A 16,341-nucleotide genomic window follows, 5' to 3' on the forward strand; every position below is an offset into this window, starting at 1 on the left:
ACCTATATATAATGTTATTAAAATATTATTAACTATATTCCCTATGTTGTACTTTTCACCTCCATGACTTATTTTATGACTGGAAATTTGTACCTCTTAAACCCCTTCACCTATTATGCCCATCCTCCATTTCCCTACCCCTCTAGCAACCACAAGCTTGTTCTGTGTATTCATGGGGAGTTTGTTGCTGGTTTTTGTTTGTTTTGTCTTTTAGATTCTATATATAAGTGAAATTATGTTGCATTTGTCATTCTCTTGACTTAATTTTACTTAGCATACTAACTTCTAGGTCCATCCATATTGTCACAAAGGACAAGATCTCATTTTTTATGGCTGAGTAATATTCCAGTGTGTGTGTGTGTGTGTGTGTGTGTGTGTGTGTGTGTGTGTGTGTGTGTGTGTGTGTGTGTGTGTGTGTACACCACATCTCTATCCAGTCATCTCTTGATGGACACTAGGGCTGCTTCCATGTCACAGCTATTGTAAATAATGCTGCAGTAAACGTAGGGGTGCTTATATCTTTTCAAATTAGTGTTTTCATTTTCTTTGGGCAAATACACAGTAGTGGAATTTCTGGATCCTATGGTACTTCCATTTTTAATTTTTTGAGGAACCTCCATCCTGTTTTCCACAGTAGTTGCACTAATTTACATTCCAACCAACAGTGCATGAGGATTCCTTTTCTCCACATTCTCACCAACACTTATTATTTCTTGTCTTTTGCATACTACCCACTCTTATCTGTGTGAAGTGGTATTTCATTGTGGTATTAGCAGCTTTTCTTCTAGTAACCAGAAATAGGAAGAGACTCGTGTATTTATCATGAATGGATAAACAAATTATGGTATATCTATATAGTCAGATACTCTTTAGCAATAAAAAGACTTGAGCTGTTGATACAGGCTGCTATATGGATGAATCTCAGTTATGCTGAGAGAAAGAAGCCAGACAACAAGAGTATGTACTGTATACATACATCATAAAATTCTGGGAGAGCAAACTAACATATCATGACAGAAAGATTAGTGGTTGCCTGGATACAAGAGAGGAAGGAGATGAGGGAGGCTCTGTAGGGATGGATTACAAAAGATAAGGATACTTTTTTGTGGGAGATGGATATATTTATTATCTTGATTGTGGTGATGGTTTCATAGGTGTATACAAATCACAAAAGTATCTAATTGTATGCTTTATGTGTAATTTATGGTATGTTAATTATAATTAATTATCACAATAACATTTTAAAAAACATTACCATTTAATCCTGTCAGTAGACCAGGAAGGTAATTAGTATTTGTTTACATTTGAGAATCTAAGCTAAGGGTCACTCAGCTGTTAAATGACAGACTTAGATATGGAATCTAGGTCTTTTTTTTTTAATATTTATTTATTAAGTACTGTCTATACTAAATGTGAAACTTGACCTCATGACCCCGGGATCAAGAGTTGCACGCTTCTCTGACTGAGCCAGCCAGATGCCCCTGGAATCTAGGGCTTAAGTGGATTTGTCCAGTGGTTTTTAAACTTCATGAGACGTGGGAAAAAATGCTGCCAGAATAACATATTTTTCTGCAAAATTGTGTTTTTTGTTGTTACTTTCATACTACAAGAAATCGTAATAGAAAAAATGTTGAGGGGCTAATTTGGGAGGAAAATAGAAGATAATAAGGAAAGAATAAAATATTTTCTCAAAAGTTTTAACTATTGTCTTCTGGGGAAAACCCATTAGCATTGGTGGTTCTATATTTTTCTTCTCTTTAAAATCAAAATTAAGTAAAAATTTCTGTGGTACTCTCCTTGAATTATATTAGCATTTCCTAGCATCTTTCAGGGAACATTGTAATTTATATAAAGATCAACAAGTCGTAACAAAGGGAAAGAGAAGCCTTCTCTGAAGCTAAATTGACTACCTCTTCTTTTAAAAGTACCACTGCTATGTCTTGTGCATACTTTAAAAAAAAATTTTTTTTTAAAGATTTTAAAAATTTGACAGAGACACAGCGAGAGAGGGAACACAAGCAGGGAGGGAGTGGGAGAGGGAGAAGCAGGCTTCCTGTGGAGCAGGGAGCCCGAAGTGGGGCTCGATCCCAGGACCCTGGGATCATGACCTGAGCTGAAGGCAGACGCTTAATGACTGAGCCACCCAGGGGCCCATCTTGTGCATACTTTTATTGTTGAACCAGTCAGACAGTAGCGTGCTGAAGATCTGATGTGTCTGCCTTCTGGGATTACAAGTTTCTTTGCATACCACACTTTTTATTCAGTAAATATTTCTTGAGTGGCTGACTAATCATGTAAATGGAGCTATATTGAAGCAAAAAGCTATTATAATTGCCACAGCAAAAGAGTACCTGCTCTTTTCCATTTTTAAAACACTTTCTACATTTTTCCCTCCTACGGAATAACACCAAACTATTTTAGGTCTGTTGGAACTTTCAGTCCCTTAGAGAAAAGGAGAAGTCGATTTTTTGCCAAACCCAGGGGTTCTACATATTTCTTTGAATACTGGCAGTTCATGAGAATATGAGTACACAGTATTAAGTCAAAATGTACTATATTTTCACTCTATTCTCTTACGATTGCATATTACAATTCATATATGATTTAGATTATCTTCTATATGGAGTTTATGTTCTACAACTTGAAATAATATAAACATTTTAAAGGAGAATGAAAATAGCATACTCTACGTAATTGTCTTAATTTATATCATGGCCTCTTTTAATTTGTTGTTTTAATAGAGACTACATTGAACCGTGTTTCCCAAGTAAAGCAAATATACAGACAGTACGTTTTTATGTATCAGTTTTGTTTTCTTCAATGAATATTTCATGTTTATAAAGAATACAGACTATGAAGATGAAAAGGCATTGAAGAATCCAAAATACAAAGATAGAGCTGGAAAACGGAGGGAGCAGATTGGAAGTGAAGGGACTTTCCAAAGAGATGATGCTCCTGCATCTGTTCATTCGTGAGTACTAAGTTTTAATTGCTCGAAACATTGTTTGTATTGTAATCACAGTCGTAGAGTAATATGACTTATAGGACTATATATACTGGTAATTAGTCTTTAAAGGAATGGTTCTAACATGGAAATACTATCTCTGTTTACATTTTCTTTCAGTATTAGAATTCCATTCCCTAGAAAATTACTTAGCATATATGAAAGTACAAATACTTACATACATGTACATAGCTAACATTCTAGCCACCCACTTTAGTGAACTTTTTTTTTTTTTTAGAGAGCACATGTGAGTTGGGGGAGGGAGGGGCAGAGGGCAAGGGAGGTAGAGAATCTCAAGCAGGCTCCACGCTCAGCGCAGAGCCCAGTGCGGGGCTCGATCTCGCAATGCTGAGATCATGACTTGAGCTGAAATCAAGAGCCGGACACTTAATTGACTGGGCCACCCAGGGGCCCCTGAGTGAACATATTTTTATATACTAGATATCTGAAAGTTTGGGCTAGTAAGAAATTAGTATGGACTGGGTTTTTTTGGGGGGGGGCTGGTATTTTTTATAATTATTTCAGTACTCACCTATGTTTGTTCTTGTTGACTCTGGAATACTATTTTTCTTATTTTTCAGTTTTTTTTCTTTTGGTAAAGTAGCACTGATAACATGAAAAATGTAATTTTGTGGCCCGTATGATATGACCATATTTCTTCAATTAATCATATATTAATTACATTTTTTTTCCTCAGAATATAAATTCGGAGTTTAGTTAGAATTTAAATCTTTTGTGTAAGACTGACAACTAACCATAAACTTTGATTAAATGTATTTTATTAATTCTAAGATACACTACTTGGATAGAGTTTTAGTTACATATGACAGCAGTGTTTTCTCAATGGTACATAAAACAACAATGGATCTTGCATCCATCAGCTTTCATGAAATACAGCATTATGAATTAGATATACTAAGCAACATGACAAGTTTTTTTAAAGTTTAAATTTTGATGTAATAGCTGGAAAATATGAAGATTGCATTGGAGTTAAATTAGAAGGCAGAAATAAAAAATGAAATACATTGGTCTGCCATTTCTTGGTTTATTGTTATTGAGGAGCTAATTTAACATATTTTGTAGAACTGAAAGTACAGTGTGATGGAACATAAAATCAAAATATCCTTAAACTAGCAGAACATAAAATCATAGAATAAAATGCAAATAGAGTTTTTGTTTAATTTTACTTTTATTTTTCTATTGATGTACACTTACATACAAATATAAGTATTGCTATCAATTGTATATCGTAAGATTAACACATTGTAGAGTATACATTTCTTGATCAAGAAATAGAAAATGATAGTAACTCCCAGAAACCTACCCTCTCCTAGTGCCCCCCCCCCCGATCACTATTCCTGTTCCCTCCGTAAAGGCAACCACTTTCCTGACTTCCAGTAGGAACAGATTAATTTCACTTGTTTTTGAATTTTAAATAAATGGAATAATTTAGTATTTATTTTGTCTATATTTGTCTATATTCTTTTTGTCCAACATTATTTTGTTACGTATATTTTATTTTCAGTGCTGTATAATATTCTCTTACATGAATATGCCACAATTTATACATTTTACCATTGATCTCTGGATTATTTCCAACTTATAGTTATTATTAAATTTGCTGCAGAAACATTCTTCTACATTTTTTTGTGTGTGCACCATGTGTGTGCTTTTCTGTTTAGTATATATAGGACAATTTATGTATCTTAACTGTATTAGGTAGGTCAAACAGTTTTCTGTAGTATTTGTACCAGTTACTTTTAATTTATTAGTTTATTATAAATGTGATCTACATGGTCTTTTCGAAATCAACTATCTTAATTTCCTTTAAAGTGAGATTACTGATAGCAACAAAGGTCGGAAGATGCTGGAGAAGATGGGTTGGAAAAAAGGAGAGGGCCTAGGGAAGGACGGTGGAGGAATGAAAATTCCGGTAAGACGTGTTTTCTTTCATTCTTTATTCTTATAGCAGATGTATTTACTGTGTACCTACTGTGTACCTTAGTGCCCGGAGTATAGTATCAAGCACAAATAGACATGATTACTGTCTTTGTGGCATTCACAATTACCATATATATATGCATTGTTTTGTGGTTTTTTTTTTAAGATTTATTCATTTATTTAAGAGAGGGAGTGAGAGCACAAGCAGGGAGAGGGACAGAGGGAGAGGAAGAGAGAGAATCTCAAGCAGACTTCCCCTGAGTGTAGAGCCCCATACAGGGGCTCGATCTCACGACCCTGAGGTCACAACCTGAGCTGAAATCAAGAGTCAGACGCTTAACCTACTGAACCATCCAGGTGCCCCCACAGTGTTACTTTACAAACAGGCAGATCCTGTATTTGTTTTAGATTTAAGAATCAGGTCATGTAACAAGCAGTAGAGGGAATAATGTCTGGAAAACAGGGCTGGTTAATTCTGGTTAATTCTGGTTAATTCTGCAGTCCCCATGGTTCATCAGAGGTTTAGATTATCTTTTACAAAAACCTTACAAAGTAACATGATTAAAGAACTTTTGATAGTTACCTGGTACTTAAGGAAATAATGGATGGATGAGTGTGAGGTTTAATGTGAATTTTCTTACTTATTGAGGTACAATGAGAAGAACATGGGTTTTATAGTCAAACCTATAAAATAGAATTATTTTGTTAGAATAGGTGCTCTATCACTTACTAGTTGTGTGACTTAGGGCAGGTTTGGACTTCAGTTTTCATATGTAAAAATGGGGATTATAAGAACTGTTTTCTAAGGGGTATCATGAAGATAAGGCCCCTAGTATGGTGCCCAACATACAGTAGGTACTCAGTAACTGGTAGCTTTTAATAGTTCTCAAAATAATAAGTCCTCCCCCTCATTTTATGAAAATAATCACATTCTCTTTATGGCTTTTTTTTTTCTTTTTTAAAGATTGACTGATTTTAGAGAGAGCGTGAGCGCAGAGCCTGATGGCAGGCTCGATCCCACAACCCTGAGATCATGACCTGAGCCAAAACCAGGAGTGGGTCGCTAAACCAACTGAACTACCCAGGCACCCCTGTCTTTATGACTCTTAGTGTTTAATCTACTCTTTCACTTTCTTAGGCAAGGCTAGAGTAGCAGTAGGTTTAAGTATGTCCATTGCCTTTTCTTCTGCTTAGAGTGGGACAGCATCCTTTGCAGCATCTTGGTGAAATTTGGTGGCCACTCTTTAAGGAGCACTCTTGTTTTCTATATGCAGTCAGCTGTAGTTACTGATAGGGAAGACAACATAGAAGAATGACTTTAAGTTCTGTGTATAATCATGTGTGCATTCGTGCATGTATTTGATAGATTTGACAGGTTTTCTTTCGCATCAATCTTTGTAAATCAAAGAATTAAAGTACCAAGTTGGGTACAGCAAATTTCAATGTATTTAGACTCCATAGTAAGTCCTCTGCTCAACTTTTGGTAACAGATCCAGCTTCAGCTTCGGCGAACACATGCAGGCTTGGGGACAGGCAAACCATCCTCGATTGAAGATGTTCACCTTCTCCAAAACAAGAGCAAAAAGAACTGGGAGAAAGCACGAGAGAGGTTTGCTGAAAACTTCCCAGAAACTAAATCTCAAAAAGATGTGCCAGGAACCGTCCCTTGGGTCAAAGGGACCATAGAGTGAAGGTTAGTCCTAGAACACAATTCACGCTGTTTTTTAAAAAAGAGTTTGGAAACTCTTATTTTATTGCAGAACTTTTCCCTCCAAAAGAGTCCATGGCATGAGGGAACTGTATCACAATTTACCCCTCGTGATTCAGAAATGTGTAATAAACTGTGGTTTGCAGCTTTTAAAAAAAACATTTTTTAAAAAACTAATAAATAGTAATTGAATTAGGTTATGCTGTGAGCAGACTAAAGTTCACAGGGCACGGCTGAGCTTATCGAACTTTGTTATTTTATCTTGTCATTTATAAGACCCATTTATGCAAAATTCATATAACCAGTAATTTAAATGTACGTTTGTCCTTGTCTCCATATATTCATTACTATAAGATATACAACAAGAGAAACATCAAAAGTTTATAAAAACAAGTCTGATTATATGCATCCTTGTTTATGTCCTTTAGAACTTAGATAAAAAATGTTGAGAACACAGGGATAGTGGTGCATAAATTTTATTATTCTTAAAATATTCTAAGTAATAGTATTGAAGAACTAATGAACAGGTGATATGTTATAGAAAACTAGTCTTTCATTGTTTTCTTCTGTGAAGAATTTGTTGATTTGTACTATATATTAAGCATTTACATTTGGTTTGTTTTATAGCTGAAATATTTAGATATGAGCAATTGAGTACAGTATTGAAATATTCCATGTGCTGGTATTTATAGTTTTGATAAATCCCATTGCTGGCAATGGAGTTGTGCCAGAGAAATCTGATTTCTACTGCAAAAGGAATGCCTAGCCAAGGCCTCAAACACAAGATATTTATTGAAAATGTCTTCAAATGCAATAAAAACATTATAACATCAAAAAGAGTGATTCCTTGAACCAATGTTTTAAACATATAGGTCTGCTTTGAACTCAGGACCAGCCAGAATTTTCCTCTTTAAATTGGCAGAGCAGGAACAACAGGATAACTTGAAGTATCGGAGATAACTGCAGTGCAGCTTTCCGAGTACAGATGTCACTGCTCTGCCGGCTGTCAGTGTTCTTTTCCTTTCTGTTCAACTTTTCTCTCGGCTTTTTGCTGGGAAATTATGCTGGAACTGGCTATTTTCTGGCAGTGAATATAAGCTATAGCTCCCTCATCTACTATAAAGAAATGTCCTCAAGATTTAGAAATGGGAAAAGAAAATTCTGAAAAAAATTATACAATGGGGAAGATAATTCAGAAAGAAGGGCTACTTGATGGAATTTGTACTCTGAATGGAAGAGTACTTAAGAAGAAAAGGGGGTGGTGGGGAAAGAAAAATAAATAAAGTACTGAAGATGAGACATATGACCAAACAAATTGTCAAGACCCCCTAGGTCTAAGCTGGGATCATCAGAGGTCCTGTAACTCCAAATCTGCAAAAAGTAATTTTCTGTATGCTTCATAGCCACCTACACACCCTGACACTTACATATGTACGTTAAACTTGAAGGCAACAGGAGTGTTCTGCATTCTTTTTTCTAAAATAGAAAAAAATTATTTAAATGTGGTTCTGGTACTGGTTCCCTGTATATAGGTAATAATATAGGAGGCCCAAATTAGAATTGTGGTAGATTTCACTCACTGAGTAAGTATACAACTGTGTATACAGTATTTCCCATTTTTATTATTAGATTGTGGAAGACGTTTTTCATTGCTTTCTTTTGTTAAGAAAATGGAGACTTGAAAATGGTGATAAAAATCGAAATATGTGTGATATTTGCGTTATTGAAACCCTTTGCAGATCTAAAGTCTCAGGGCTAAAATACTATATGGTGGTTAAAGGACTGAATAATGTCTGGGTCTATTTCCATTTGTGAAATAAGAATAATATTTATCTTTCATGTCTTTGGAATAGAAAATGAGAAGATGTATATAAAAGTACTTTGTAAACTGTAAAAGGAGTACGGAGATGTGAGCTTCTATTTGTTTGGAAGCAAAGATGTGAATTATGTACAATTTGGATTACATATAAAATTGTTTTGTGTCTCATATTTTAAATTATTTATTCACACAGTATAAATTTATTGTAGTAGTCTTTAAGGGTTTATTTATTTATTTATTAAAGATTTTATTTATTTATTTGACAGAGAGAGAGAGAGCACAAGTAGGCAGAGAGGCAGGCAGAGGGAGAAGGAGAAGCAGGCTCTCCGCCGAGCAGGGAGCCCAGTGCGGGGCTCGATCCCAGGACCCTGGGATCATGACCTGAGCCGAAGGCAGCCGTTTAACCAACTGAGCCACCCAGGCGCCCCTAAGGGTTTATTTTTTATTTTATTTTTTTTAAGATTTTATTTATTTATTTGAGAGAGAGAGCATGAGCATGAGCAAGGCGGAGGAGGGAGAGGGAGAAGCAGAATCCCGCGGAGCAGGGAGCCTGATGCGGGGCTCGATCCCAGGACCCTGGGATCATGACCTGAGCTGAAGGCAGACGCTTAACTGACTGAGCCACCCAGGCGCCACCCCCTTTTTCTAAAGATTTTATTTATTTATTTGAAATAGAGACAGAGCATGATAAAAGCTTACTCACAAACTCTCATAGCAAACTTCTCCTTAGGGTCATTAACCAGAATCTGATAACATGACTACCCATAGTTGCAAGAGAAGTTGAAAAGGTGGGCAGCAGGATGGTCTCACTTGGCTTAAGCCAATCATGAACCATCACCTGCGGCTGAACATGTTGCTGTTGAAACAAAATCAGATTTCAGTAAATAAGGCGGAAAGGGGACAGTGGATATTGAATGGACAGGTAACAGGCTGCCAGATAACTCAGCTATTCATCAGTGGGAATTCTGTGGGGTTGTTAAATTGTTTGCAGTTCTACCATGTAATACTTTGAAGCATTCAAATGCATACGTTAGAATTATCTATACCCTGATAAAGAATATTCTCACTACATTACTGACTTGAAAAAGCAGATTGTAGAAAGGTATATATAGCCTGATCTCATTTTTTAAAAAATATAAGGGTACACCTCAAATTGTTAATACTGATTGCCAAAGAAGTGAGCAGACTTTCACATTTTATTATTTCTGTATGTGACCTTTTTTTTTTTTTAAGATTTTATTTATTTATTTGACAGAGAGGGACACAGCGAGAGAGGGAGCACAAGCAGGAGGAGTGGGAGAGGGAGAAGCAGGCTTCCCGCCAAGCAGGGAGCCCGATGTGGGGCTCGATCTCAGAACCTTGGGATCATGACCTGAGCCGAAGGCAGACACTTAATGACTGAGCCACCCAGGCGCCCCATTTGTATGTGACCTTTAAGCAGGTATAATTGTGCACTTACCTATGGGTACTCATACACATTTATAATAGGTAGGAATACAACACTTGGAAGTGGAGAGGCCTTCAGTGCTCAACCCCAGGCATTTTCCTCACTCTTGTGTGCCACATTTCATTTACCATTTATATACCCATGACTTCAGGTTGTCTTAGCTAGGAAACATCTCCAACTCAGTCACCTTAAATGCAATGTTTAAGACTGAATCCATAGTCTTCTCCAAACCTGGTCTTTTCCAGTTTGTTCTCTTGGCTGGCAGCACCATCTATCCAGTTGTGTAAGTAAGCTAGAATCAGCCTCTATTTCGTACACTCACCCTCCGTCCCCTCCACCAGTTTCCCGTATAGTAAATCAGTTCTCTGTCAACACCCACCTGGACTGTGCTACTAACTTCCCAGCTGGTCTCCCTGCAGTCACCCTGTCCTCCCTCCAGTGCATCCTCCACACTGCAGACACAGTGTTTTCACAGCTCCTCTTTCATCATCTCCTATTTAAATCCTCCTGTGCACAGCTTCCCATTACTCTGAGGACAGAAAACAAACTCCTGGCTCATAACACCCTCCCTGGTCTAGCCACCGCCAGCTTTTGCCGTCCGGTGTTACATCACCCCCACTTGCTGCCAGGCTGGCCTTTTTTTCAGTTCGTCAAACATACCACACCCTCTCTGACTCTAGGGCCGCTGATCTTCTGTTATGTCTGCATTGCTCTTCCTGTACCCTTTTACCTAGGTAACTCTGACATTTAGATCTCTGCTAATTGATTCTCTTCAGGGATGCGTCCCTTGTCCCCTAGACAGACTGATTGTCTTCGATAAATGTTCTTGGAAATCCATATTTGTTTCATTTAGATTGTTTACTTTGCGTCACAGATATTAATGTGATTAGTATAGCATTTGTCTGTCTCTAGTCTTAAGTGCCATGTGGGCAAGACCTTGGTTTTTCTCTCAACTGTATTCCCAGTGCCTAGCACCATGACTGGCTTATAGCTTTTTTATAGGCAAGCAGTGAAAGAGCAAGGTGGGTTTGGGGAATTGCAAGTGGCTTGATACAGATAGGGTTTTGTGTGACTGAGGAAACATGGAAGGAACTGAGGCTACACAGAGGGTGTGAAGCAATGGCTTTCAAACCATTTTGACCATGATCCATGTTAAGAAATACAGTTTATATCATGGCTCAGAACATAAGTGTGTTGTATGTGCATTTATAACAGGTTTTATTTTTTTAAAGATTTTATTTATTATTAGGGAGTAGGAAGAGGAGCAGAGGGAGGGGGATAAGAGACTCCATCCACGCTCAGCGTGGAGCTCGACATGGGGTTCAATCCCAGGACCCTGAGATCATGACCTGAGCCAAAACCAAGAGTCAGTTGCTTAACGGACTGAGCTACCCAGGCACCCCTGTAACAGTTTTTATATACCAATACTTAGCTGTTAGTTCACATAATGTACTCTTTATTTTTGTTTTCCAAATCACTGATTCCAACCACTAAATTGATTTCATAATCCACTGATGGGTTGTGTCCTACAATTAGAAACACCCAGATTCAAATGGTTTGACAGAACCTATGGCTTTGCCTTAGAGGAGGAGCTGCAGGTAAGAGTGTGTGTGTGTGTGTGTGTGTGTGTGTGTGTGTGTGTGCATGCATGCGTGTGTGTGTGAATGAGTGATGAGGGTGGGAAGGGGTTACGATGCCAAACCGTGACTCCAGTTCTCATGCTATTACCAGAATTGGTCTACATTAATTTGGCTTCCAGATAGATTTCATATAAAGAGTTTCACTGGTTAAAGAGGAGCTGGTGGGGAGGGGAACTGAACCACATACCTGTAGCTATAATACTGTGTTCAGAAATTTGGATTGGGGCTCCTGGTTGGCTCAGTCGGTAGAGCATATAACTCTTGGTCTCGGGATTGTGAGTTCAAGCCCTACATTGGGTGTGGAGCCTAGTTTAGAAAAACAATAATAAAAAAAGAAATTTGGATTTTTATCTCTTCCACAGTAAGGAATTCCTGAAGGATTTTAGGCAGTGAAATGTTCTCAGTAGATTGCTTTATATAGCAAAATAACTGGCTGATTGAAGAGGGGCAGAGTGGAGGCTAACAGACCTCCTGGAGGGCTTTTTCCGTCTATCTAATACTTACTGAGCACCCATCAGGAGCTGTACAGGCCTGTGAAGGCAGGGACCTTTTTGGTCTTACTGTTGTATCTTCAGTACCTGTCACAGCGCTGAATGTTTAGGAGCGTGTGTTGATCGGATGGGTGGAACACACATTTGTGGCATGTCACACACTCTGCTAAGCATTTAACATACATTATCTTTATTCCTGCTGGTATTTTATGAATTAGAAAACTGAGGTTTAGAGAGGTTTTTCTTTTGCTCAAAATCAAAAAGTCTCTGTGGCACAGTGGCAGGGCTGGGGTTTAAATCTTGATTCTTTTCATCCCAGTGCACAGAGCACAGGCTAAGGAGTCTGGCTGATTTGGATTTGCCTTATAGCTCTACCACTCCTGAGCTGAACGATGTTTAAAAATTTATTTAAATCTCCATACTTTACTGTCTTCATGCAGCTATTGGGAAGTTTTGTTTTTTTTTTTAAGGATTTTATTTATTTATTTGACAGAGACAGCGAGAGCGGGAACAGAAGCAGGGGGAGGGGGAGAGGGAGAAGCAGGCCTCCCGCGGAGCAGGGAGCCCAATGCGGGGCTCGATCCCAGGACCCTGGGATCATGACCTGAGCCAAAGGCAGACACTAAACGACTGAGCCACCCAGGCGCCCCTACTGGGAAGTTTAAATGAGATAAGGCCTATGTGGTACTGAACAGTGTCCGGTGCATAATAAGCCCTCAAATATTAGCAGTTATTAGTGTTATTATGCCATGCTACCAATAGCAAGGTCACAGTTGTAGGAGAAGCAGCCTGGAGTGGGTATGGTGGTTATTGAAGTCAGAGGAAAGGTGAAGGGTGGGGTGAGTAAGTGGATGTGTCATCTTCATTCCTTCAGGTGATGATAGGAGGTACACTTAAACAAGTACTGCAGAATGAGCAGGAGACTAGTAGATGATAGTGAGAAAGGGTAGAAGGGTCTTGTTAGGTTACCCTTTGAGGTCCTCCTCAAAGAAGGGGTGGATTCTGCATGAAATGAAGCCATCTGGAGAAGGTGATAGGGACATCCAGCAGGCCCACCCTGGCTCTTAGTACACTGTAGGAGCAGGAGAACTATAGGGAGAACTGCAAAAGGGACTAGATTTCAGATGGTAAAATCTTCGAACAGCATGCATTCATTCAGCAGATAGCCTTGAGGAACTTGAAGTCCGGGCACTATGCTAGGCACTCAGGATACAGTGATAAATGGGACAAGACTCCCTGTCATCTTATATGTATTTTTAGATAGTATTTGTAGAATGTAAAGGCCAAGTAGTCACATGAAGGCCTTGATAGTCCAGAGTATTAATCCAAAGCAGTTTCTGTTCATTTCAAAGTTTTTGCCAAAAGCCAAAGCTCTTGGGGTGGAGGGGGAAGGAGCAGTTTGTTTTTCAAATGTTTTCAGGTCTGCCCCTAAACCAGACCTTTTTAGGGCAGTCTTAGAAACTCTACCTTCAGAAAATGTTTAGTCTGGTTTTCGGATGTATAGTCAAGAGTAAAACCTTACTGAGCCTGCAGCCCGTCATTCAATTATGTATCTCCTCTAGTTACCTGTGCACAGTAGTGACTCTGCCAGCTCAAACACTGGGTTTTTGGGGTCTGAGTCTGAACAACAGATCACTGAAGTACCAAAAAAAAAAAAAAAAAGAAGAAGAAAGAAAGAAAGGAAAAGCAACATGAATCAGGTCATTGGAAATTGGAGTTGATGATGGGGCGCCTGGGTGGCTCAGTCGTTAAGTGTCTGCCTTCGGCTCAGGTCATGATCCCAGGGTCCTGGGATCGAGCCCCACATCGGGCTCCCTGCTCTGTAGGAAGCCTGCTTCTCCCTCTCCCACTCCCCCTGCTGCGTTCCCTCTCTCGCTGTGTCTCTGACAAATAAATAAATAAAATCTTAAAAAAAAAAAAATTGGAGTTAATGGAGAACATGTAAATCAGAAAGTCCCCGGAGGAAGTTAATGTGAATGGAGGCAAATGACTTCCGCCTGCTTGAGTAAGAATGACTTTTCAGAAATTCTTCAACAAAAAGCTAGCTTTCATCTGTGTTCAGATGCCGTGGTATTTCATTGTCCAAAAAGCAAGAGAGGGAGAAGTTGGTAAAATATTTAATGTATTTAAACATGTGAGTGTGTTACTTAGCCTTCAGTTACTAGTAGACTGCAGAGGCCAGGAAGGTTGCCAACTCCTTCATCTGATCATTACTTATCTTGACCAAAGGCCCAGGAGAATATATACTGAAATAATAAAGCTTTCATTAGCATTAATGCTTTTCTTTAAAGCCTTAATTTTAATACTATGAAATCAGATTTCAGAGCATGTCATAATTAAAATTTTCATAAAAAGAAACATTTAATACTATTTAAATATGTAATGACTCCCAGTGCTATCTGAATTAATTCACATCATAAACCCACTAAAGTGGACTTTAATGTCTACTATGACCATGTTGCCTTTATTTAACCTTAATATACAACACTATCAAGGCCAATTTATGAGCCACACAAAAATAATTTTTGCTTTATTATAATCACACCTTATTAACCAGAAATGTTAATCTGGTTCTACCATATTTACCAGACTGGGCTCTGAATAACTGGCAGCTCTTTTCAAAAATCAAAATTTTCCTGGAAATATGAGTATTTGCCAACTAAAGGATGCTTTTTAAGAAGGAGGTTTTTAAGACTCTGAGAGTTACTCTGGAAGAGGAGTTCCAGAGACGTTCTAAGCATAGAAGCATTTTTGGAATAACTAGTCTTTCAAGGTAACTACTTGAAGGGAAAAGTACTTAGATGGATAGGTTGTGATATATTGACTTGTAATTTTGGTCAAACTACCTTATAGTCACAAGTCATAACAAGTTTTGACTGGATTAGCTCATTTGAGAACTCAGGTATCTTATCATGAAGGAAAATGACTTGGCAAACCTATGTGGCTTGTGAGCAGCTGCTCTCAGCATTCATCCCAGGGAACTTGCTCTTTCTGAGATCCTTTGGCTTGATTTTGAGCTTCCATTCAGATAAGTAAGAGAAAAAGAAAGAAGTCATAGTTACTGAGTTTAAACTATATGTCAGAATTTACCCAAATATCTTAATCATTGTAACAACCCTGTAAGGTATATATTATCCCCATTTTACTGATGAGGAAACTGGGTTTCAGAGAGGTTAAGGTGGTTGCCAAGGTGACATGTAACATACATGTTTGGAAGCTTAGATTTTTTTAAAAAATATTTCAACATGTTTATTAATCGTAGTATTTGAGTATTCTCGTTTTGGGGCAAAGCTTAAATTTTAATTCATATCTGACTCCAAAGTTTTGACAACTCAGACATCACCACCTGACCTTCCTAGTCAATCAGATCCTTGTTAGTACACAGGTATTTAAATGTTTAGTTCTCTACACTGTGGAGGCCTCTGATTTTCCCCCAGAGGCATCCTTCACACCCACCTTGCAGGGATCTGTCTCAGAAAAGTCTGTGAGCACTCCCTGCGCTACGCAGATTTATAAGGAGGGGTGGGGGAGATTAGGACCCCCATTAAAGTATTGATTTCTGGGGAATAGGGGCTCCCTATCAAGCACTTTGCCTTTCTCACATACCTCCAAACCTAAGCCAGGCAGGATAATGCTATGTGGTAAGCAGATAATAGATCCCCCACCCTTGCCCCCCAGCAAATGTCTATGTCCTAATCCCTGGAAACCACCGATATGTTACCTGGCAGGGAAGAATTAAAGTTGCAGATAGAATTAGGTTGCTAACCAACTGACCATAAAATAAGAAGGGTCCATTTAATGTGGATGAGGGTAGCAGAGTGATGCAATGTGAGAAAGAATGGCCTTTGCTGACCTTGACAGAAGGGGCCACAAGCCCAGGAATGTGGGCAGCCTCTAGAAGCAGGAAAAGGCAAAAAAAACATCTCCTAGAGCCTCTAGAAGGGAACATAGCTTTGCTGACACTGAGTTCAATTTCAGACTTCTGACCTGCAGAATTGTAAGATAATAAACTTGTGTTGTTTTTAGCGACTGGGTTTGTGGTAATTTGTTACATCTGCAATAGCAAACTAATACAATGGCCAACCTCACTTCCTTAAGGTCTGGCTTACCTAACCCAACACCAGAGCTTGTGGTGGAGAGCAGCCAACATCAACCCAAATTGATGATGCCCATCAGTAGGCACTCCAGCCAGGATAGCATTGGTGAAGAGGTGGACAGGAAGGGAGGCCTGGGAGGAAGTGCAACTTTTTGGCCCCAGGTATGACCGGGATCCATGGATTGAGTTCCAGCC

At 38.6% G+C, this 16,341-nt stretch overlaps 1 protein-coding gene across 3 annotated transcripts in view; it reads left to right on the top strand.

The window, feature by feature from the left end:
* AGGF1 (angiogenic factor with G-patch and FHA domains 1) overlaps window positions 1–16,341 on the top strand; it is a 54,732-nt gene that overhangs the window by 28,681 nt on the left and 9,710 nt on the right. The window contains exons 12-15 of one of the 3 annotated variants that reach the window (XM_027604804.2): window positions 2,844–2,971; window positions 4,838–4,937; window positions 6,436–6,638; window positions 7,526–8,693. In XM_027604804.2, the coding sequence (XP_027460605.1) occupies window positions 2,844–2,971; window positions 4,838–4,937; window positions 6,436–6,636 (429 nt within the window). In that variant the 3' untranslated portion in view covers window positions 6,637–6,638; window positions 7,526–8,693. Of the gene's footprint in view, window positions 1–2,843; window positions 2,972–4,837; window positions 4,938–6,435; window positions 8,694–16,341 lie in introns of those variants that run through there. The other 2 variants (XM_027604806.2, XM_027604807.2) reach the window with 2 other exon arrangements.

Source organism: Zalophus californianus, chromosome 5, assembly GCF_009762305.2.
Source record: "Zalophus californianus isolate mZalCal1 chromosome 5, mZalCal1.pri.v2, whole genome shotgun sequence".
NCBI classification, from domain to species: domain Eukaryota; kingdom Metazoa; phylum Chordata; class Mammalia; order Carnivora; family Otariidae; genus Zalophus; species Zalophus californianus.